The sequence below is a fragment of the Sus scrofa genome, chromosome 13 (assembly GCF_054392235.1).
Source record: "Sus scrofa isolate SSC_HxYL_T2T_F1_AM1 chromosome 13, Sscrofa_HxYL_maternal_Yorkshire_Landrace_v2.0, whole genome shotgun sequence".
Lineage (NCBI taxonomy): Eukaryota > Metazoa > Chordata > Mammalia > Artiodactyla > Suidae > Sus > Sus scrofa.
The window spans coordinates 37,928,752-37,950,515 of NC_139395.1; the positions used below are offsets into that span (position 1 = coordinate 37,928,752).

Consider the following 21,764-nt stretch of genomic DNA (forward strand, 5'->3'; position numbering starts at 1 on the left):
TCTAGGCCAGGCTGACATTTGGACATGAAGGGCTTGCCTATGGGTCTTTCAAGGTCACATCCAGGGCAGAGGCATCCACACTGGCTGTGATGGGCAGTGTGACTTCCAACGCCAGGGTGTCCATGGGTGGAGCTCACGCCAGAGTCCATGGGTGGAGCTCACGCCTGTGCCTTTGCCCCTTCTTTCCAGGCCTGTTTCTCCATCAGTGACAGCCCCGTGTGGATGGATTCCAGTACCACAGCCCAGTGCCGCCAGCTGGAGGCCACCGTGGGTGGGGCCCAGGCTCTCAGCAGCCTCACTGGGTCCCGCGCCTACGAGGTAGGCATCGCTTACCATAGGCTGGGGACTGGGGCTGCTTCTGGTCTCTTATCCCTGGGTGTCTTGGAGGACGCAGCTGGTGACCTGCCGCTGTGGGGATCACGTGATGCCTCTGGGTATCGCCCTAGTGGAGCCAGGACTAAGCACTCTGGCCCCTGGTTCTGAGCAAGGCCATCTGCGCTGCCCATCGAGCAAGGGCAGGCCTCCTCTCGCTGCTCCCAGGTCACAGCTGAGGTGTGAACATGGCTGTGCTGCGAATGGGGGTGATGATGGCACCTTGGTTTCAGCCTGTCTAACCTGGGGATAAAAATAATGGCATTACATTTTGGGTAGTTTTGAAACTGAAAGGAGTCAGTGCTCATAAGATGCTTAGTGCAGCTACTGGCAAAAAAAAAAAAAAAGAGTGTCTCTTGGAAGTTCCCTGGTGGTTTAGTGGTTAGGACGCAGCGCTATCTCCAGTGTGGCCTGGGTTCGTTCCCTTGGAAGTGAGTTCCCACATCAGTGCTTAACACAGCAGCCAAAGAGAAAAAAAAATAGAGTGCCTCTTTCCCGCTGGCTTCAGTCATGGTCCTGCCCAGACCACAGGGCAGCTGCTGCTGGCCCAGCTGGAGCTGCCTGAAGGAAGAAGAGTATGGGTGGGGAAAAAGCCTGAGTGCCTTGCACAGGTATCTATCCCTTGGTCAGAGCAGATACCCTTCTGTGTAAGGAGTGAGGTCATTATCAAGGGTCTTCAATAGACATCAGACATTTCCAAATTTGTGGCCACCTTAAGCTCTCCTTATGCTAATATTCAGAGCATGCTTACACTGACCTCATTCCATGGTGGATTTGAGTTTTTAAGAATTTGTACTCTTTTTTCCAGCGATTTACAGGAAACCAAATTGCAAAGATTTACCAGAAGAACCCGGAGGCCTACTCACGCACAGAGGTTGGTTAAACATTCCTCTTGGATGGAAAGTCGCAGTTGAATTCTATTTATAATACTTACCTTAAGCATAAATACATTGCGTGTGCATTGGCTAAAATATTGATTAATAGACATGAAAGATGGTACATCTTCAATTTGCTTTTTTCTCATTGCCAGGCTTTTCCCAAAGAGGAGAGAGTGCGGAATTGTGGGAGAGAAAAGTCAGGGGCTCTCCTGACCAGAAGGGGGGCGGTCAGGTCAGGGTGGGAGCAGGGGACTGGTGTCTTCCTGAGACTGCCTGAGTAGATCTAGATGCCCTTAGGATCTGTCCACTCAGTTTCCTATGGTTATTGCAAGAAGACTACCAGGCACTTGATTGGCATGGTCAGTGTTTTCTCAGGAAATTTGTAAAGCTGGACCAGTGTGTCTCCAGCTGTGGCCCTTCCACCAGAGCCCCAATCCCAAGAACTCAAGTTCATTCCTCTTTTTTTTTTTTTCCTCTTTTTAGCCACACCCATGGCATATGGAAATTCCCGGGCCAGGGATCAAACCCGAGCCAGACCTACAACTTACATCACAGCTGCAGCAACACCTGATCCTTAAGCAACTGTTCTAGGCTGAGGATCGAACAGGCGCCTCCACAGAAATCAGCCGGATCATTAAACCACTGCACTGTAGCAGGAACTCCTTAGGTTCATTCCTTGATCCACAGTTGCTAAAAACCTACACGTAATGCCACCCGAGAAGCAGGTCAACATCCTGGCTGGTGATTGTCACTCCGAGTAATTAGAAAATGCTCAGTTATCGGGTTTTTGCTGTGGCACAGTGGGCTCATGATTTGATGTCGTCTCTGTGTTGACACGGATTCGAGCCCCAGCCTGATGCAGTGGGTTAAGGATCCTGCCTTGTGGCAGCTATGGCATTGGTTATAGCTGTGGCTCGGATTCAAACCCTGACCCGTGAACCTCCATGGGCCATAGGTGTGGCCAAAAAGGGGAAAAAAAAAAAATAGGAGAATGATCAGTTAAACCAAAGTTTCTTTAAAAAGGGATCAAATCCCATCAAATCCCAAATATGATCTTAGGAAGTTCACATGCAGTTTATTATTTAAGGATTCACGGTTCCAGATGACTATGAAACATAGGCCGTTCATGAAGGTTTTGGGTGGAGGGGGAATTAAAAATTCTCCAAATTCTGTGCGTGGAAAAGGTGGCATGACTGGGGACAGAAGATGATGGCACTGTCTCCCCTGGCCCAGGGGCCTGTGATTCCCATGTGGAAGGGCAGACTCTCAGGCTAATGTTTGAAATCCTTTGTCCGTTCCTCCTGCTCCTGTTTGGGGTCTGTGGCTTCCAAGGGGCCCACTTTCACTTACTCGGTCTGAACCCCCAAGTCTGTCCCTGTTGGGTCTGAGTCCTGTGGCCACGTATCCTATTTCCCATGCACCTGGACATAAAGACAGCAGAAATGGGGGATGGAAATCAGGGCACCACTTTCCTTGGCATAGGGTTCTGTTTTAAATCCTGCTTCCCTAAGCATGGCCTTTGCACAAGTTTTTGGTTTGTTTGTTTTTGGTTTTGTTGTTGTTTTCCTGTGGCCTCTCAGAAAGTGCAGAGCGAGGACCTCTCCCAAGAAACCAGTTCTCAATGTCCCAGCCACTCAGAATGCTTGGGATATTCAGTCCCTCCTGTTCCTCAATGCTTCTACTTCCCTCCCTTATTTAAAGCTCTTGTCGGAGCTCCCATCGTGGCGCAGTGGTTAACAACTCCAACTAGGAACCATGAGGTTGTGGGTTCGATCCCTGGCCTTGCTCAGTGGGTTGAGGATCCGGCATTGCTGTGAGCTGTGGTGTAGGTCGCTGACGAGGCTCCGATCCCAAGTTGCTGTAGCTGTGGCATAGGCTGGTGGCTACAGCTCCGATTGGACCCCTAGCCTGGGAACCTCCATATGCCACAGGAGCGGCCCTAGAAAAGGCAAAAAGACAAAAAAATAAAATAAAATAAAATAAAGCTCTTGTCATGTTGGGCGTGTCTCAGAAGCATTCCATTGCTTTTGGAAGTGAGTCATAACTCTCCCTGTGTTTCTCTCTTAACAGAGAATTTCCTTGGTCAGTAGTTTTGCTGCTTCCCTGTTCCTTGGGTCTTACTCCCCTATTGACCACAGTGATGGTAAGTCGCCAGAGCCCAGGACTTGGGCCTGTTCAGCCAAGCATGTGGGCAGCCTGAGCCTCATCCACCTGGGTGGGGGCCAGCCTGCCAGCCCTGTCATCTCTTGCCAAGAAGGGGGTGTATCGGTTATCTTTTGCAGCGTAACAAATGACCCCAGTGCCTAGCAGCTGAGGGCTGTGTTAACTATCTCACATTTTCCGAAGGCCAGTAATCTGGGAGTGGCTTAGCTGGATGGTTTTGACTCAGGGCCTCGCAGGAGGTTGCAGTCAAGCTGGCAGCCAGCACTGCGGTCACCTAAAGGCTTGATTGGGGCTGGAGGATCCCCTTCCAGGCCACACATGTGCCTGTTGGCCAGAGGCTTCAGTTCCTTGCCGCGTGGCCACCATGGAAGCTGGATTCCCCATAAGTGAGGGGTAAGAGAAGGTGACAGAGGCCAAGCAGAAACAGCAGGGTCTTTTACATGCTAATCTTGGGAAGGTTGCACATCACACAGACCTATGGGTACAGGAGAGGGGACCTTATATGGTGTGAACACCAGGACTGGGGGATGAACAGGACCTGTCTTGGAGCTTAGCTCCCACAAGGAGTTATTTTATATTCAAGTTTTAGTTCACATTTGGGGAAAGCCATGACAGCGGTGAGCTGCTGGAATCAAAACCTGGAGAAACATAAAAGCAGATGATGCCAGTGAGGCAGGAGAGCTGGGAGGAGGTTGCTGAGGGAGCCCTTGGATGAAGCTAGAGTGAGAGGAGTGAGCAAGGAGGGAGGGGGATGCAGAGCAGCGTGCAGGCCTGGGAGCGTACCTTTGGGATGGCCTCGGGGAGTCCCATGGACGTGTGTGGGTGCCTTATGTGCCAAACTCTGGTCTGGTTGTCAGAGGGAGGGAGGAAGGTGACGAAGGAGTGGTCCCCAAGCTTCACTCACAATCTGGAGAAGCAAAATTTCCTGCGGCCCAGGAGTCCAGCTCCTCGGAGCTCAAACCAGCAGAGCCCTAAACGTGTAAAAGCCTGATTCCACCTGTGTTCTCTACACACTCACCTCAAAATCACCTCCTAACTTAGCAGTTGTCTAACCACTCACATGGGCCCATGGCTCCATGGTGCCCACACACCTGTCCGCCTCCACCTGTTCTCTGGGTTCTCCCCGATCTCCATCCTCAGGAGAACCTTGGGAGAAGTAGATCGTTTTAGGAAGACTTAGCTGATCTTAGCGATGAGTGTGAGGAAGAAGCTGAGAGCTTTCTTAGAAAAGTTAAGACACAATGGGAAATCCCTGAGGGCTGACCCACGTGAGCACTGGGGCTGCTGCCCCAGGGGACATGTGGAGCTGTCCTAGCCAGCAAGACTGGGCGCTCCCCTTCCCCGGCCAGGTCTTAGAGCGGCAGATTTCCAGGTTAACTGTGGGATTAGAGCCCTTAAGGGATGTTTGGGGGAGGTGGGGCTGTATGTTTCCTAGGGACCTGCTGGCCTCTGGCTCTCTGGTTCCAGAGTGACCCAGGTACATTGTTTATATTCCATCAGGACAGAGCTCCAGGTACAGATTTGCTGCCAGAGAATGATCTGCTCTCTGCCAGATTTGTGCCTTTTTTTTTTTTTTTTTTTTTAAACGTAAGATGTTTTTCTTCAACCCATAGCATGTCGAAGTTCCCTGGCCAGCGATCAAACGCATGCCACAGCACCAACCCAAGCCACTGCAGTGTCAATGCTAGATGCTTAACCTGCTGCACCACACAGAAACTCCAAAAAGTCCATTTCAAAGATTTCTGTCTCTTGTTTCCTTCCTTCCTTAGGTTCTGGAATGAATTTGTTGCAGATCCAGGACAAAGTCTGGTCGCAGGCTTGCCTTGGTGCCTGCGCACCTGGTTTAGAGGAGAAGCTTGGCCAGCCGGTGCCATCATGCTCTGTTGTGGTAGGTTCCCCTCCCAGGGACATGGCTCATTTATTTAGAGCTGGCAACTGCTGGGAAGCAGTGTAGTGTCACAGCCCCACAAACACCCATACACGTACCCATGGGATTTTGTCTAGTATAAGACAAGTGTTTGACGTAAGTCAGAGCACAGTGTCTGGAGCAGGGCCTTGCACTCAGGTGATCAGGTACAGGTATAGACTCCTGCCTTGTGGTGGAAGGGTGGTGGGGATCTAGAGATCACCACCGAAGCTTAAAGTAGGCAGGCTGGAGAAAATAAGAAGTGCCAGCGATCTGGGGAGAGTGCAGGCCCTGGTGCCAGTCTGCCTGGGGTGCAATCCCAGCTCTACTGCTCACCAGCTCTGTGACCTTAATCTGTGCCTCAGTTTCCTCATCATTTCCACTGTTTCTGGGAATAATAATACTTTCTGTCTCGTCAGGCTGAAGTGCAATTAAGTGAATTGATACTTTAAGCACTTTAAAGTGCTTAAGGTAGTGCCTGGTCCCAGGAGTAGTATTTAGGAGTTCCTATCATGGCTTAGTGGAAACGAATCCGACTAGGAACCATGAGGTTGCCTGTTCAATCCCTGGCCTTGCTCAGTGGGTTAAGGATCCGGTGTTGCCATGAGCTGTGGTGTAGGTAGCAGACATGGCTTGGATCTGATGTTGCTGTGGCTGTGGTGTAGGCTGGAAGCTGTAGCTCCAATTTGACCTGTGCCCTGGGAATCTCCATATGCTGCGAGTGTGGCTCTAAAAAGCAAAAAAAAAAAAAAAAAAAAAAAAAACAAACAAAAAAAAAAACCTTTTAGAATCTGGTGTTGTTACTGTAGCAGCTCAGGTCGCTACTGTGGTGCAGGTTTGATCCCTGGCTCAGGAACTTCCACATGCCATAGGTGTGGCAAAAAAAAACCCCACACCCACCTCAAACTTGAAACAGCCACATGCTGAATGAAACTGGACCACTATCTTACACCAGATACAAAAATGCCTCCCCAAATTAACTCAAAACGAGGAGTTCCCTGGCAGCCTAGCGGTTAAGGATCTGGTGTTGTCCCTGCTGTGGTGCAGATTTGATATCTGGCCTCAGGATTTCTTCATGCCACGCCTGGATTAAAGACTTGAATGTAGAGTTCCCACCATTGCACAATGGGTTAAAAGGACTGGGCGTTGCCACAGCTGTAGCTTAAGTAGTAGCTTTGACTCTAATTCATCCCCTGGCCTGGGAACCTCCATAAGCCGTAGGTGTGGCCATAAAACTAAAGACTTGAATGTAAGACCTGAAACCACAAAACTCCTACAAGAAAACTGGTGATTAGCTTCTTGACATCTGTCTTGGTGTTGAATTTTTTTTTTTTGCATTTGACACCAAAAGCAAAGACAGTCAAAGCAAAAACCCACAAGTGGGGCTACATCAAACTACAAAGCATCTGCACAGCAAAAGAAACCATCAGCAAAATGAAAAGGCAGTCTATCAAATGGGAGAAAATATTTGCAAACTGTCAAACTGAGGGCTTAATATCCAAAACAGATATAAAGAATCATACAATAGCAAAAAAGAATTCGGTTAACAACCTTTAATCCTCGTGTGGCACCCCCATTCGGAATAGACACTGGCTGGCAATGTCCTCATTTCCCCAGTTGGACCAGCCTGGACCTGGTCCTCGGCCCTTTGGCGGGGATAGCACATGCCCGCCCCACTGCCAAAACAAGCAGAAACGGCGAGTGGGGCCGAGAGTTGGCTGTTAAGGAAGGACAAGGGTCCCTGAGGCCCTGGGGAGGGGAGAGCCACCCGAGCTGGGGTGGTGGGCCATCCTGAATGCCTCGCACTGGGAGTCCCAGCCACACGAGCACTTTTCTGAGGTCAACAGCGACCTGCGCAAAACAGCCTTTGCCACCATGAGCAGAACCTCACTAGCCAAACCATCATCATCCAGAATGTGCCACGAGGCCAGTGTGCAGTGTTTAAGGAAGGGTGTCCTGCTGCAAAGAAGCAGGCAGTTCAGGACCCACTGAGGCTGACACACAGCAGAAAGAAAAAGGAAGAGTGAACAGAAGACAGCCAAGCCTCTGGCACTGGTACTCCACACACAGCTTTTAGTTTCATGTGAGATGGAGAGCAGTGTTTTGTTCACGGCAGCCGGCTTTGTTTACCTTATGCCAGGAGCACCTGCTTCCAAGAGGGAGCCTGTGCAGACACTGGCAGCTTGAGGAACAGAAAGGAACTGATTCTGAAAAGTGTATTTTTGTTTGTAACATATGCACCCACATGATGGGGGGAGACAAGCGAAATCCATGTTTCCTTTCCTCTCTCGTGCTGAAGGTGGTGCCCAGATGGCTTTCTCTCCATTTCCACAGGGAAATATTTGGAGTTGTAGCGGCTCAGATGCTTCCCACCTTGCACCCTCCCAGCCCATCTTGTTCACCTGCCATTGTGGCTTCACGCAGGTATCACCCGGCAGCACCCTGCCTGAGCTGCATCTCATCTCCCTCCCTCCCTCCCAGGGGCTTCTGGGACTCCACATTCCTGCTCTGCAAACGTGTAGGTTCACAAGTTGCCAGCCCATGTGCAAGCTTCACCAGTAGGACGCTGTGGAGAGCTGATCCCTGCTCCGCATCCAGGTGGACAGCCCCCCATCTATTTCACGCAGCTCTTCAGACGCTGCCCACAGCCGTGACCCACTCCACAGTGTGCCCTTGGGTGGGCTTTCCCCCCTTCCCTGTTTTCTCTTCCCCACTTCCCCAAGTAAGCCACCTACAGAAGCCCTTTATCTCCCAGGCAATAGCGTATTCTGACATAAATCTGAACTTTTGCTGGATGGAGCATAGTTTTCTTCCCAGAGGTCAGGAGCTCCCCTAATTTATTCTAAACTTTTGGAACTAAGAGATATTCAAGGGGAAAGAGCTTTCTTTCTTTCTTTCTTTTTTTTTTTTTTTTTTTTTTTTGTCTTTTTGCTATTTCTTGGGCCGCTCCCGCGGCATATGGAGGTTCCCAGGCTAGGGGTCCAATCGGAGCTGTAGCTGCCGGCCTACGCCAGAGCCACAGCAACGCAGGATCCCAGCCGCGTCTGCAACCTACATCACAGCTCACGGCAACGCCGGATCGTTAACCCACTGAGCAAGGGCAGAGATGGAACCCGCAACCTCATGGTTCCTAGTCGGATTTGTTAACCACTGCGCCATGACGGGAACTCCAGGGAAAGAGCTTTCTTTTCTCCTTTTCCTTCCTTCCTTCTTGCCACACCCACAGCATGCAGAAGTTCTTGGGCCAGGGATTAAACCAGAGTCAGAGCAGCAACCTGAGCCACAGCAGTGACAGTGCTGGATTCTTACCCTGCTGAGCACCCGGGGAACTCCAAAAGCTTTCTTTTCATAACTCTGCTTTCTAAAGACAGCAGATCTGTCCAGAGGGTGTTCCTGCCCTCTGATCCCACAGCTGCTCTTGGAGAGGCCCTGAGAGCTGTGGTTCCTAACAGTGTCCACCTTCCTTTCCTTTTACTTGGTGTGTTTTCTTTACAACATTGACCTCTGCACATCTGTGTCCTGCTGCTCTTATTAATTTGGTTGCTGGGCTGATAGAGCATATGTATAAGGCATTATCTACTTCCATGAGTCTGCTTAATGGTTTCCTTCTGTTATTTATTTATTTTTGTCTTTTGTCTTTTTAAGGCCACACCTGAGGCACATGGGGGTCTAATCGGAGCTATAGCTGCTGGCCTACACCACAACCACAGCAATGCCGGATCCTTAACCCACTGAGCGAGGCCAGGGATCGAACCCGCAACCTCATGCTTCCTAGTCAGATTCGTTTCTGCTGAGCCACGATGGAAACTCCATCCTCCTGTTATTTATTTTTAATGTTACAACCAAAGTTCGGAGCTTTTAAAGCAAGTCTGCTTTGGGGAATTCTTTTTTGCCTTGAATCTCAAAATTAAGCGGTTCTTCTCAGATACAGAGAACAGACTTGTGGTTGCCAAAGGGGAAGGGGAGGGAATGGGATGGACTGGGAGTTGGGTTTATAGCTGCAAACTATTACATTTAGAATAGATAAGCAATGAAGTCGTACTGTATAGCACAGGGAACTCTATCCAGTTTCTTAGGATGGAACGTGATAGAGGATAATATAAGAAAAGGAATATATATATGTATGACTAGGTCACTTTGTTGTGCAGCAGAGATTGACACAGCATTGTAAATCAACTATACTTTAATACAAAACATTTTTTTAAAAAATCAAGTGGTCTTGGAGGTCCCACCGTGGCTTAGCAGTAACAAACCTGACTAGTATGCATGAGGATTCAGGTTCAGTCGCTGGTCCCACTTAGTGGGTTAAGGATCCGGCGTTGCCATGAGCTGTGGTGTAGGTCTCAGATGCAGCTCAGATCCTGCATTGCTGTGGCTGTGGCATAGGCGGGCAGCTGCAACTTTGATTCAACCCCTAGCCTGAGAACTTCCATATGCCTCGAGTGTGGCCCTAAAAAAAACCAAAAAAAAATCAAGTGGTCTTAAGGCAGTAGCATCACCTCATGTTCGTGGTTCCAACCCTTTGCTGGGCAACTCTGGTGTTTTGTAAACAGGATGTATGTCCCTTGTCCCATCCCTGGCCTATAGTCTCCAGTGGCCCAAGCAGGAAGTGTTTGCCTCAGTGGAGCGTGCTTGTCTTCTCTCCCTAGGGAGCCATTTCTTCCTACTTCGTCCAGCGCTATGGGTTTCCTGCAGGATGCAAAGTGGTGGCCTTCACTGGGGACAACCCAGGTGAGTACCGTGGGGGATATCACCCTCCAAAAGCCTGCCTTGGTCCTTGCTGGACCTCGGAGAATGCCAGTCCACCATCTCTTGGCGAAGACTGACTGGTAGGCTCCCTGCTCCCTGGCCACCTGCCCCCCTGCTGGCCTGAACTCTGGCTCCTTGTTCCTGCCCCAATGTGGCCCTGACTCTGCCCATGAGAGCCATCGGGGGCTGCCCCTCCAGGTAAAACTGATCAGTGATTAAGGAAGACGGTCTTGCCCACCCTCCCTGATTTGCCTTTTCTGTTCCCAGCTGAACTCAGTTCCTCCAGGGCTTCCTCTGGGACTTGGCTTTGCGTATCCGCCCCATTATTTGACCCATAAGTATAACTTATTCTTCCTCCAAACTCTTTCGTCTTCTCTTCCTTCTTCTCTCCTCCCCTGGGGATTCCTGAGGCTCCCTATGGAGGACCGTCAGGTCTCTAAAGACTGAAGGCCATGTTGCCTTGGCTGTGCTGCAAGCCGGCAGCTGTGGCTCTGATTCAACCCCTAGCCTGGGAACTTCCATGTGCTGCAGGTGTGGCCCTAAAAAGACAACAACAACAAAAGACTGAAGGCCCAGTGGCCACAGTGAGTACCACCAGACTGCTGCCTCTCACCCACTCCTGCAGCCCTTTTCCTAATGAGCCACTGAGTCAGGGTTGCTCGATCAAGTAAATACAAATATAGATCACCCAGTTCAACTTGAATTTAGAAGAATGACAAAAATTAGGTAGTAGAAGTATTTTCCAGGCCATATTTGAATTTCAGAAAACAAGTGATTTTTTTAGTGCAAGTGTGTCCCAAATATTTTCTCTGAAATTGAAATTCGACTGAGTGTCCTTATCTGCCAATTCTGTCATGTCGCCATCGTAAGCAGCCATTCCTGGTCTAAGGAAGTGAGTCTCAGGTTCATATGGAAGGATTTGGGCCGCTGCACCGAGTGACACTAGGGTCTGACTTCAGCCCTTCTCTTGGTTTCCACACTCACAAACCTCCCTGTACTTCCCTGCTTGTACAGATGAGGAAGTTGACATCAAAAATAAAAGAGAAAGAGAGAGGTACACGTGTCTAGGAGTGGAGCTGTGTGCCTAGAAATGGGACTGAAAGTCTTGTTAAAGTGTATTTATCATCGCAATGGTGATATTATATTCCATATTTTCTGCAATATCTATCTGTACTTTTGTGACCAGGAGAAAACATTTAAGTCATTGCCACTGCTGTTTCTCCACTCTGGCATCTGGAGGGACCCCCACAGGAGCCAGACAAGGTACCCCCATCCCTGAGCACTTCATACAGTGATATCACATGGAGCCCTGTTGTCAAAGTGCAACCCAAACACAGAGCAGGCTTTGGGGAAGGTACCCTCGTGTTCCTGGTCTGAGGTGAAGGTGGAGGCTTGTGGCCAGTGGCCAGTTTCAGCAGCAGAAATGCATGAAGCCTGTCACTCTGTCCCCTGTGCACCTGAGTTGAGAGGCAGCTGTGGCCTGCACTGGGCGTGTTCAGGTACCCAGGGTCCTGGGGGATGCCAGGCCACAGTTCCTGTCTTCCCTTAAAGTTGAGGGGTCCAGTCTCCTGAAAAGAACAGTTGGTACACAAACACCAATTCAGGATAGTTCTACATGTTGTGAACCATGCTTGCTTTCCTTTCAAAATGAAAATTACTTCATCAAGTCTCATTAGAAAAACGACTGTTCTTAAGCCTACTCTATCATGGGTGCTAGTCAGATTTGTTTCTGCTCAGCCACGAGGGGAATTCCTCTGCTACTCTATCAACTAGAAGAATTTCAGGGAGAATAAAGGTCGTGCTTTTTAACCATTGAAGCATGAGCTTCTGTACATGTTTGAGAAGGAACAACAAAGAAGCAGCTTCCTAATCCTTTCTTTTGTACGGAGGTCTGAGGCTGAATGTTGAAGATACTAGGCAGGCAGCCCTCAGCCAGTCCCTCCCTAAGTCTGACCTTCAGTTTGCTGCTCACTTAGTTTTATGTGTTATTCTTATGCCTTTTTCCTTTTTCCTTTTTTTTTTTTTTTTTTTTTTTTTTTTTTTTGTCTTTTTAGGACCGCACCCATGGCATATGGAGGTTCCCAGGCTAGAGGTCAAATTGGAGCTACAGCTGCTGGCCTATGCCAGAACCACAGCAATGTGGGATCCCAGCCACATCTTCGACCTACACCACAGCCCATCGCAATGCCAGATCCTTAACTCACTGATCGAGGCTAGGGATCGAACCCGTGTCCTCACGGATGCTAGTCAGGTTCGTTAATTGCTGAACCATGATGGGAACTCCTGCGTTTTTCTTATTCACAAGAAATACATCCTCATTGCAGAAATAATTTTAAGTACTGACAAACCAAAGCAAGGATGTAAAAAAATCATCCATCATCCCTTAACCCCGAGATAACCACAGTTAAAATTTTGAGGGCTGTCCTTCCAACCTTCTTTTTCTATGCCCATAAATAAAGATATTTTATTTTCACGAACGAGGAAAATATCTTTGTGCGACATCACACAAAACCCTAGTGGTTGTCTAGGGTTCCATTGTTCTGGCATTTACTTTGCCAGTCTCCCTCTGTGAGGTGGTACCTCACTGTAGTTTTGATTATTTTGATTATCATTTCTCTAATAGTTAGCGATGTTGAGCATTTTTTCATGTGCTCGTTGGCCATCTGTATATCTTCTTTGGAGAAATGTCTATTCAATCAGGTCTTTTGCCCATTTTTCCATTGGGTTGTTGGCTTTTTTGCTGTTGAGTAGTATATATTGTTCGTATATTTTAGCTATTAAGCCCTTGTCAGTTGCATCATTTGGAACTATTTTTTCCCATTCTGTAAGTTGTCTTTTTTATGGTTTCCTTTGCTCTACAAGAGCTTGTCAGTTTCCTTAGGTCCCACTGGTTTATGTTTGCTTTTATTTCTGTTGCCTTGTGAGACTGACCTGAGAAAACATTTGTAAGGTTGATGTCAGAGAATGTCTTGCCTGTGTTCTCTTCTAGGAGGATGGAGGTGGGAGATAGAGGTAGGCGTGGCTTCTGGCGTTTAGACAATGCAAACATTGTCTCGTCCCCTGTCCCAGTAGGATAAGCTTTCGGAGCTAGGATTCCTGGACCCAAGGCTCTGACACACTCTCCTGATCGTGCCTCAGCAGCAGTGTGTGGGGACGCCTGTTCCTTCCCGCAGTTCTTCCTTCCTTCCTTCCTTTATTCACGTGATACTTACAGGGCACCTGCTACATGGCAGCTCTTCTTTCAGTTCCAGGGTATGTCAGTGAGCCAGGCAGATAAACAGTGCTGTTCTGGGCCTCACATAAGGGGGCAGTCAACCTAACCTTGACCTTTCCTCACCATGGAGGTGGGGAAAGCCCCTCACTCATGCCTCACCTTTGTCTTTCTCTGCTGAATGTATCCTAGTGTCTTGACTTGGCCCTCTCGGTGCTCTGCACTCCTGGAAGCACCTGATGACGGGTGGGGAGTTGGGCACCCTTTAGAAGAGGCTTCACAGCCCTGACCTCCATTCTCTGGCCCTTGGAGCCTCCTAGCCCTTGGTTCACCCTGTTCCTGCCTCTCCTAGCTTGTGGGCAGGGGTGGGAGGAGGGGGCTGCACTCACCTCTGGGGGGTGGGGGTGACTGGGTTGCTTTGTGGCTCCCATGTGACCTCCAGCTAACCATAGGCTCCCCTCCGGTTCTCAGCATCGCTGGCAGGCATGAGGCTGGAGGAAGGTGACATTGCGGTAAGGTGACTTCTCATTCCCACAGGCGGGGTCAGCTCTTTCTGCCCAGGGGAAGAGGGTGCTGGGTCTCAGCAATGTCTTTTTTTTTTTTAGCTTTTTAGAGCCCCACCCACAGCATATGAAAGTACCCAGGCCAGGGGTCAAATCGGACCTGCAACTGTCAGCCCATGCCACAGACACAGCAACAGGGATCCAAGCTGCGTTTCCAGCCTACACTGCACGCACCTCATAGCAACGAAGGATCCCTGGCCTCAAACCTGCCACCTCATGGTTACTAGTTGGATTCGTTTCCGCTGCACCCCAACGGGAACTCCTAGAGAATATTTAAATCTGAGTTTTGTGGCATGAGGAGTGAAGCCACAGGGGTCAGGGGGCTAGAGCTGGGTGAGATGGAGGCGCCTCACCTCTGCCCATCTCTCTCCAGGTCAGCCTGGGCACCAGCGACACCCTCTTTCTCTGGCTCCAGGAGCCTATGCCCGCCCTGGAAGGCCACATCTTCTGCAACCCAGTTGACCCCCAGCACTACATGGCACTCCTGTGGTAGGTTGGCTGGGGAGGGGGAGGTGTGAGTAGGTCTGGCACCATGCGGAGTCCCCCAAGTCATTTCACGGAGCAGGCTCTGTGGGCACCTGAGGCCCCAGGAACTCAGTGCATCTTTCTGAGAGCAGAGCTGGGTGGGGAAGCACCTGGGGCCTGAAGTCTCCCCAAACTCAGATATAAACCCCCTCCCCAGCACCCGTATCCTGTGTGGCCTGAGGCAGACCCCCTAGCATGTCTAAGCCATACTTTGCTCATAAAATCGGGAGACCAAGAGGTTTACTTCATAGTGTTGTCACATATCAGGCATATAGTAGACCTCTGACCTGTGGTGGTAAGGACATCCTTCTTCCTGACTGTTGTCACGGAAGGGGTCTGCTCTCCATGCTCCACACAGGCATTAGGGACCTGCTGGAAGCTACCGAGGGAGGGGGTGTTAACTTCTAAGCTCCAGGAACCACTGGAGACTATGTAGGTTTAGAAAATCTAGCCAGGTGCTGAAACTGCAGCTCCGTCTCTCCCTGGGGCTCATTCGGGGCAACCTCTTTTGTAAACAACCCAAGACAGGTACACTTCCTGGTGACTCCCAGAGACGAGCATTGGGCCTGAAAACTGAGGAGGTACCTCAGGTCCCTGCTGAGCACTGGTTGTGGTCTAGCCTGACCTGCAGCCCGTCTACCTGGGACTCTTCACCAAACTCATGGTCCAGTCAGTAAGCGCTGGGTCCCTTCTTCAGGGTTGTGTGCATTTCTGCAGCTTTAAAAATGGCTCCCTCATGAGAGAGAAGATCCGTGATGAGTCTGCTTCCCGTTCCTGGAGCGAGTTCTCTAAGGCGCTGCGGTCCACAGAGTTGGGGAATGGCGGAAACCTGGGTAGGCTGTTGGGTGATGCCCGGTCTGTGAAGGGGCAGCAGCTGATGGTAAGAGGGGTGGGGGCAGGGAAGCCAAGGGGAGCCCTGACAGTCTCTAATTCCACTCTGTGAGCCTTCAAGCTAATGTGAGACCCCATGATCTAAGCAAGGTGGGGAATGCATCTTCTCTGCCCCTCGAAGCCCTTGGTGACAGCATCAGAGATGGCAAATCACAGTGCTTACTCTACCTGGTGCAATCTCGCCCATGTCTTTCTGCCTCAAACACAGGGTCCTGCTAGGAAGAGTGCCCAGCCCTGGGGCAGGCCTCCCGAGCTAGGCAGCTGCCTCCTGGCCTGTGGGCTGCCAGGTGAGAGCAGGAAGAACTGCCTCCACGGAAAGCTAACCTAAGCCTTTCCAGTTGCCCTCCATCCTGCTGGAGAGAGGAACGTGAGGGTACTCCCAGGGCCGTTCCAGGAAATGATAGGGTCATCTCAGCCTGCTTTTCTTTTCTTTTTTTTTTTTTTTTTTTTTTTTTGTCTTTTCTAGGGCCGCACCAGCGACATATGGAGGTTCCCAGGCTAGGGGTCTAATTGGAGCTGTAGCCACCGGCCTACACCACAGCCACAGCAACACGAGATCTGAGCCACATCTGCAACCTACACCACAGCTCACGGCAATGCCGGATTCTTAACCCACTGAGCAAGGCAAGGGATCAGACCCCCAACCTCATGGTTCCTAGTCAGATTCGCTAACCTCTGAGCCACGACAGGAACTCCTCACGCTGTTTTTCTAAGGCTGTTGTGAGCTGATCTTTTGTTTTTGACCACTGGTGGCTAAACTCTTCCTGGTCTTGTTTCAGGTTTTTATTTTGATGTAATGGAGATCACCCCTGAAATTATTGGGCGTCATAGGTTTAATGCAGAAAACCATGAGGTACGTGTGTTTTTGAAGCCTCAGTGGCTCTATTTTTGACTATTAAATTTAATGAATTCTGTCAAATCATGTTAGTTTTAAGGACTTCTTCATTCACTCAGCTACTGATAAAACAAATACTTAAAAAAAGCTTTTTGTTGAAGTATAGTTCATTTACCATATTGTGTTAGTTTCAAGTGTACAGCAAAGTGATTCAGTTTTTTTTCAGTTTATATTCCATTATAGGTTAGTACAAGGTATTGAATATAATTTCCTATGCTATACAGTAAATCCTTGTTGCTTATATATTTTGTGTATAGTAGTGTGTGTCTCATACTCCTAATTTGGTAACCTTCCCTCTCCTCTTTGATAACCTTGTTTGTTTTCTATGTCTGTGACTCTGTTTCTGTTTTGTATATAGATTCATTTGTATTATTTTTAGAGTCCTCATATAAATATCATATAGTATTTGTCTTTCTCTGACTTACTTCATTAAATATACTATTCTCTAAAGTCCATCCATTTTGCTCCCAATAGTAATCTTTCTTTTTTCATTCTTTTTTATAGTACAGTAATGTTCCATTGTATATATGCCTGATCTTATTAAACCAGTTGTCTGTTGGTGGGCACTTGGGTTGTTTCCATGTCATGGATATTGTAAATAATTCCTCTGTAAACATTGGGATGCATGCACCTTATTGAATTAGTTTTCATTTTTTTCCTGATACATACCTGGGAGCGAATTGCTAGCTCATATAGTAACTCTTATCTTCAGCATTTTAAGGACTCGCCATACTGTTCTCCATAGTGCCTGCCCCAGTTTACATTCCCGGCAACAGTGTAGGAGGGTTCCCTTTTTTCCATACCTTCTCCAGCATTTTTTATTTGTTGACTTTTTTGATGATGGTCATTCTGATCCATGTGAGGTGATACCTCCTTGTGGTTTTGGTTTGCATTTCTTTTTTTTTTTTTTTCGCTTTTTAGGGCTGTACCTGTAGCAAATGGAGGTTCCCAGGCTAGGGGTCGAATTGGAGTTGTAGCTGCTGGCCTACACTACAGCCACGGCAACACAGGATCAGAGCTGCATCTGCAATCTACACCACAGCTCACAGCAACACTGGATCCTTAACCCACTAAGCAAGGCCAGGGATCAGACCTTTGTCCTCATGGATGCTAGTCAGATTTATTAACCATTGAGCCATGATGGGGACTCCTGCATTTCTTTAATAATTAGTGATATTGAGCTTCTTTTCATGCGCTGGTTGGCCATCTGTATATCTTCTTTGGAAAAGTGTCTACTTAAGTCTTCTGCCCATTTTTTGATTGGGTTTTTTTTTTTTTAATATTGACTTGTACAAGCTGTTTGTATATTTTGGATACTAACCCCTTGTTGGTCTCATTATTTGCAAATATTTTCTCCCAGTCCATAGGTTGTCTTTTTGTTTTGTTGATGATTTCCTGTGCTATGCAAAAGCTCAAAAGTTTGATTAGATCCCACTTGTTTATTTTTGCTTTTATTTCTATTGCCTTTGGAGACTGAGCTAAGAAAGATACTGCTGCGATTTACGTCTGAGAATTTGTCTGTGTTCTCTTCTGGAGTTTTAGGGTGTTATGTCTTATATTTAGGTCTTTAAACAATTTTGAGTTTATTTTTGTGTATGGTGTGAGGGAATGTTATAATTTCATTGATTGACATGAAGCTGTCCAGCTTTCCCAGCCGCACTTGCTAAAGAGACTGTCTTTTCTTCGTTGTATATTCTTGCCTCATTTGTTGTAGTTTAATTGACTGTAAGTGCGTGGGTTTATTTCTGGGCTCTGTATTCTGTTCCATTGATCTATATGTCTGTTTTTGTGTCAATATCACACTGTTTTTTTGTTTTTTGTGTGGGTTTTTTTGTCTTTTTTTTTGCCATTTCTTGGGCTGCTCCCGTGGCATATGGAGGTTCCCAGGCTAGGGGTCCAATCGGAGCTGCGGCTGCCAGCCTACACCACAGCCACAGCAACGCAGGATCCTTAACCCACTGAGCAAGGGCAGGGATCGAACCCGCAACCTCATGGTTCCCAGTCGGATTCGTTAACCACTGTGCCATGACGGGAACTCCAATATCACACTGTTTTGATTACTGTAGCTTTGTAGTACAGTCTGAAGTCTGAAATAGTTATGCCTCCAGCTTTGTTCTTTTTCCTAAGGATTGCTTTTAGCAATTCTGGACCTTTTTGATTCCATATACATTTTAGGGTTATTTATTCTAGTTCTGTGGAAAAATTTCATGGGTATTTTGATAGAGATTGCATTAAATCTATAGATTGCTTTGGGTAGTGTGGCTATTTTAATTCTTCTAATCTAAGAGCATAGGATATCTTTCTATTTCTTTGAATCATCTTCAGTTTCCTTTAACAGTGTTTTATAGTTTTTAAGGTATAGGTTTTTCCTTCCTTGGTTAAATTTATTCCTAGGTATTTTTTTATGCAATTTTAAATGACATTGTTTGTTTACTTTCTCTTTCTGATACTTCATTATTACTATAAAAAAATGAAACAGGAATTCCCAATGTGGTTCAGCAGATTAAGAATCTAACTAGTATCCATGAGCATGCAGGTTCAATCCCTGGCCTTGCTCACTGGGTTAAAAGATCCAGTGTTGCTGTGAGCTGAGGTGGTGGTCACTGATGTGGCTCAGATCTGGTGTTGCTGTGGCTGTGGTGTAAGCCAGCAGCTGCAGCTCTGATTCGATCCCTAGCCTGGGAACTTCTATATGCCGTGGATGTGGCCCTAAAAAGAAAAAAAATTGAAACAGATTTATGTATTTAAATTTGTATCCTGCTGTCTTGCTGAATTCATTTATTAGTTCTAATAGTTTTTGTCTGGTGACTCTAGGGTTCTCTATATAAAGTATCATATCATTTGCAAATAGTGACAGTTTTTTCTCTTCCCTTCCAATTTGGATACCTTTTATTTCTTTTTCTTGTCTGATTGCTGTGGCTAAGACGTCCAATACTATGTTGAATAGAAATAGATGAGAGTGGGCATCCTTGTCTTGTTCCTAAATTTAGCAGAAAGGCTTTCAGCTTTTCACCATTGAGTATTGTGTCAGCTGTGGGTTTCCTGTTACCTTGGAGGGCCTTATCCTACACCTCCCACCTCCAAATCATGTATTTCTTCCCAATTGAAAGAGCATCTGTGACAGGAGGCGCTAACATTTCCAACATTTATTGAGCACAGTTTAGTTCCAGGCCCTGTGCTGGTGGGTTTCTGTATCTTCCTCATTTACCTTTCACAGCAACTCTGTGAATTAGGTATTATCATCTCCTTTACAGGTGGAAAAATTGAAGCCCAGTAAAGCTGAATAATACATTCAAGGTGTGAGGGTCTAGGTGGTAGGGGAGGTCAGACCCATCCCCTCTGGTGCTGAAGCTGCTATTTTATTTGCCACCTGCCACGTGGCCTTTCCCAGGAGGGGTTTGGCCAACTCTTGTTGCTTGGAATTGACTTTTCTGTGTGATAGTGACCAGAATCATCACCACATTTTGGATTGGATCTGAGAGACATTTCTGACCCTAAAAAATTGTCTGAGGAGATTTAGTAAGTCACTCTGTCTAGTAACTGTAGCAGGTAGAGTTGGTGTTGGGTTATGTGCTGATGATGGTGTTACATATTGGATTGTAGATAGAAGGCTTTGTATAAGGTATAGGGAGTCCATCTCCTTCAGTTTGGTTCCTGTCGTTCATAGAATATGTGCCTATTCTCCATTGTATAATCCGCATAGGTTTGTCAAGAAGGTAGTTTTCTTTGTTCATTTGATCAATGTGATTGGCGCTGGGGTGGGGGGGACATAAGAAGAACAAAACACATGGGCTCCCTGCTTCTGCTAGGAGGATGTAAACACGTGAACAAATGTGCACACAACTGTGGTGTGTGATGGGGCTAAGAAGGGAAGGAACAAAGCACCACAGGAGAGAGCAGGGGATGGGCTGGTAACCTGGTGAGCCTCCCTGAGGAGGTGGCCTTGAGGTGCAGACTTGAAGGATGGGAGGAATCATACATGAGAAGCATGGGCAGAGTCCCGGCAGAGGCAGCACTTTAGGAGCGCCAAGTGAGTTTGCTTGGAGCAATTCCTGAGGGAGGGAGCAGCAGCATCTGTCACAGGTCTCAGGGCTGGGGAGACGGGCCAGACTGGAGTGAGGCTGGAGTGAGCTGGAAGGGCACGCCATCGCCGTGGATCTCAGCACAGGCTCCTGGCTCTTTCTTTGTGAGCATCAACTGTATAGAGCAGCTTCCTGTTATGTGCTTTATAACAACCCTAAAGCATAGGTGCCACCATCACTTCAGTCCCTTTGAGAAAGAAAAGGCTTAGCCGGATTTATGTAACTTATTTTAGGTCACAGAGTTGAATGGTAGAGGCTGAACTTGAACTCTCAGCAGCCTGAGACTGAGCTCTCTGATGCTCTGACTCCCCAGAGTGATACAAGTGTGAGGAATGTGTGTGTGTGTGTGTGCGCGTGTGTGTGTGTTGTGTGTTCGTGTTGTATGAGTATGAGTTGTGTTGTCTCAGGCGAAATTAGTGAGTCAAGAGCCCAGCTATGGATGAGCTCCACTGGAGGCTTGAGTCATGAGCTCTGAATCTAACTGTTGTTTAAAAAGACACCATACGGGGAGTTCCCATTGTGGCTCAACAGAAACAAATCTGATCAGTATCCATGAGGGTGCAGTTTCAATCCCTGGCCTCACCCAGTGGGTTAAGAATCTGGCATTGTCATGAGCAGTGGTGTAGGTCACAGTCGTGGCTCAGATCCTGCATTGCCCATTGCTGTGGCTGTGCAGCTGTACTCTGATTCAACCCCTAGCCTGGGAACTTCCATATGCCGAGGGTACAGCCCTAAAAAGCAAAAAAATAAAAAAATAATAATAAAAAGTCACCACACACACACAACACACTATGCACGTACCACACACATGGACATACCACACACATATACACACCTCATGCAGTGAGTGGACACTGAGAGTTCTTCACTCTGTGCCCTTTCTCCTGGAGACAGGTCTCAGCATTCCCCTGGGATGTGGAGATTCGAGCACTGATTGAAGGACAATTCATGGCCAAGAAGATTCATGCTGAGGGCCTGGGCTATCGAGTCAGTAAGTGAACTGGTGGTGGGTTGTGTTCCGGGGTGGGGCCAAGAATCCTGCTCACGCCCTGAGGTGCTTGAGACCCATCTTGGCCTTCAGTCCTGTCTCTTAAGGTTCCACTACAGGGGCCTTGTTTGTGTAGGAGGGAGGAGGTGGAGCTGGGCCGCCAGTGGTGGGGTAAGAAAGTGAGCTGACGGGCACTGTGGGCGAGTGTAGCCTCCGAGGCAGGTTGTCCTCTTCTCTGCTCCTCCCAAGTAGCCTTGACTCCTGGCCAGGAATTCTAGGACTTGGGAGAGCTTTCTGTAACCCTCAGCTCCAACCTGCAGACGAAATGTCCTAAGCTCTGGATCCTGAGGCCACGGGCAATGTGGGTGCGAAGGGTCTGGGCTGGGGCCATCATGGGCCTTCACCTTCTAGCCTGGCAGGTGCTATCTGCCATTGGGACACAGCTCTGGGCATTTCAGCCCCAACAAAGAAGAGAGGGGTGTAGAACCACTGTCAAACCTGAGAGGCCTGGAATAGAGGGGGCAGAACCAGGGCCGGGGAA

At 48.1% G+C, this 21,764-nt stretch overlaps 1 protein-coding gene across 19 annotated transcripts in view; it reads left to right on the forward strand.

Moving 5' to 3' along the window:
• The window catches only part of XYLB (xylulokinase), a 50,806-nt gene that overhangs the window by 14,161 nt on the left and 14,881 nt on the right, over positions 1-21,764 (forward strand). For 8 of the 19 annotated variants that reach the window (XR_014822721.1, XR_014822723.1, XM_021071669.2 and 5 more), the window contains 10 exons: positions 190-318; positions 1,181-1,246; positions 3,321-3,393; positions 5,183-5,301; positions 9,969-10,050; positions 13,751-13,791; positions 14,216-14,331; positions 15,085-15,200; positions 16,038-16,111; positions 21,130-21,226. Coding sequence is in view for 15 of the 19 variants with exons in the window: in XM_021071669.2 (XP_020927328.2) it covers positions 190-318; positions 1,181-1,246; positions 3,321-3,393; positions 5,183-5,301; positions 9,969-10,050; positions 13,751-13,791; positions 14,216-14,331; positions 15,085-15,200; positions 16,038-16,111; positions 21,130-21,226 (913 nt within the window). In the remaining 4 variants the exon portion in view is untranslated. Of the gene's footprint in view, positions 1-189; positions 319-1,180; positions 1,247-3,320; positions 3,394-5,182; positions 5,302-7,653; positions 7,744-9,968; positions 10,051-10,575; positions 10,653-11,254; positions 11,332-13,057; positions 13,081-13,750; positions 13,792-14,215; positions 14,332-15,064; positions 15,201-16,037; positions 16,112-21,129; positions 21,227-21,764 lie in introns of all 19 variants that reach the window. The other 11 variants (XM_084987781.1, XM_084987782.1, XM_084987784.1 and 8 more) reach the window with 5 other exon arrangements.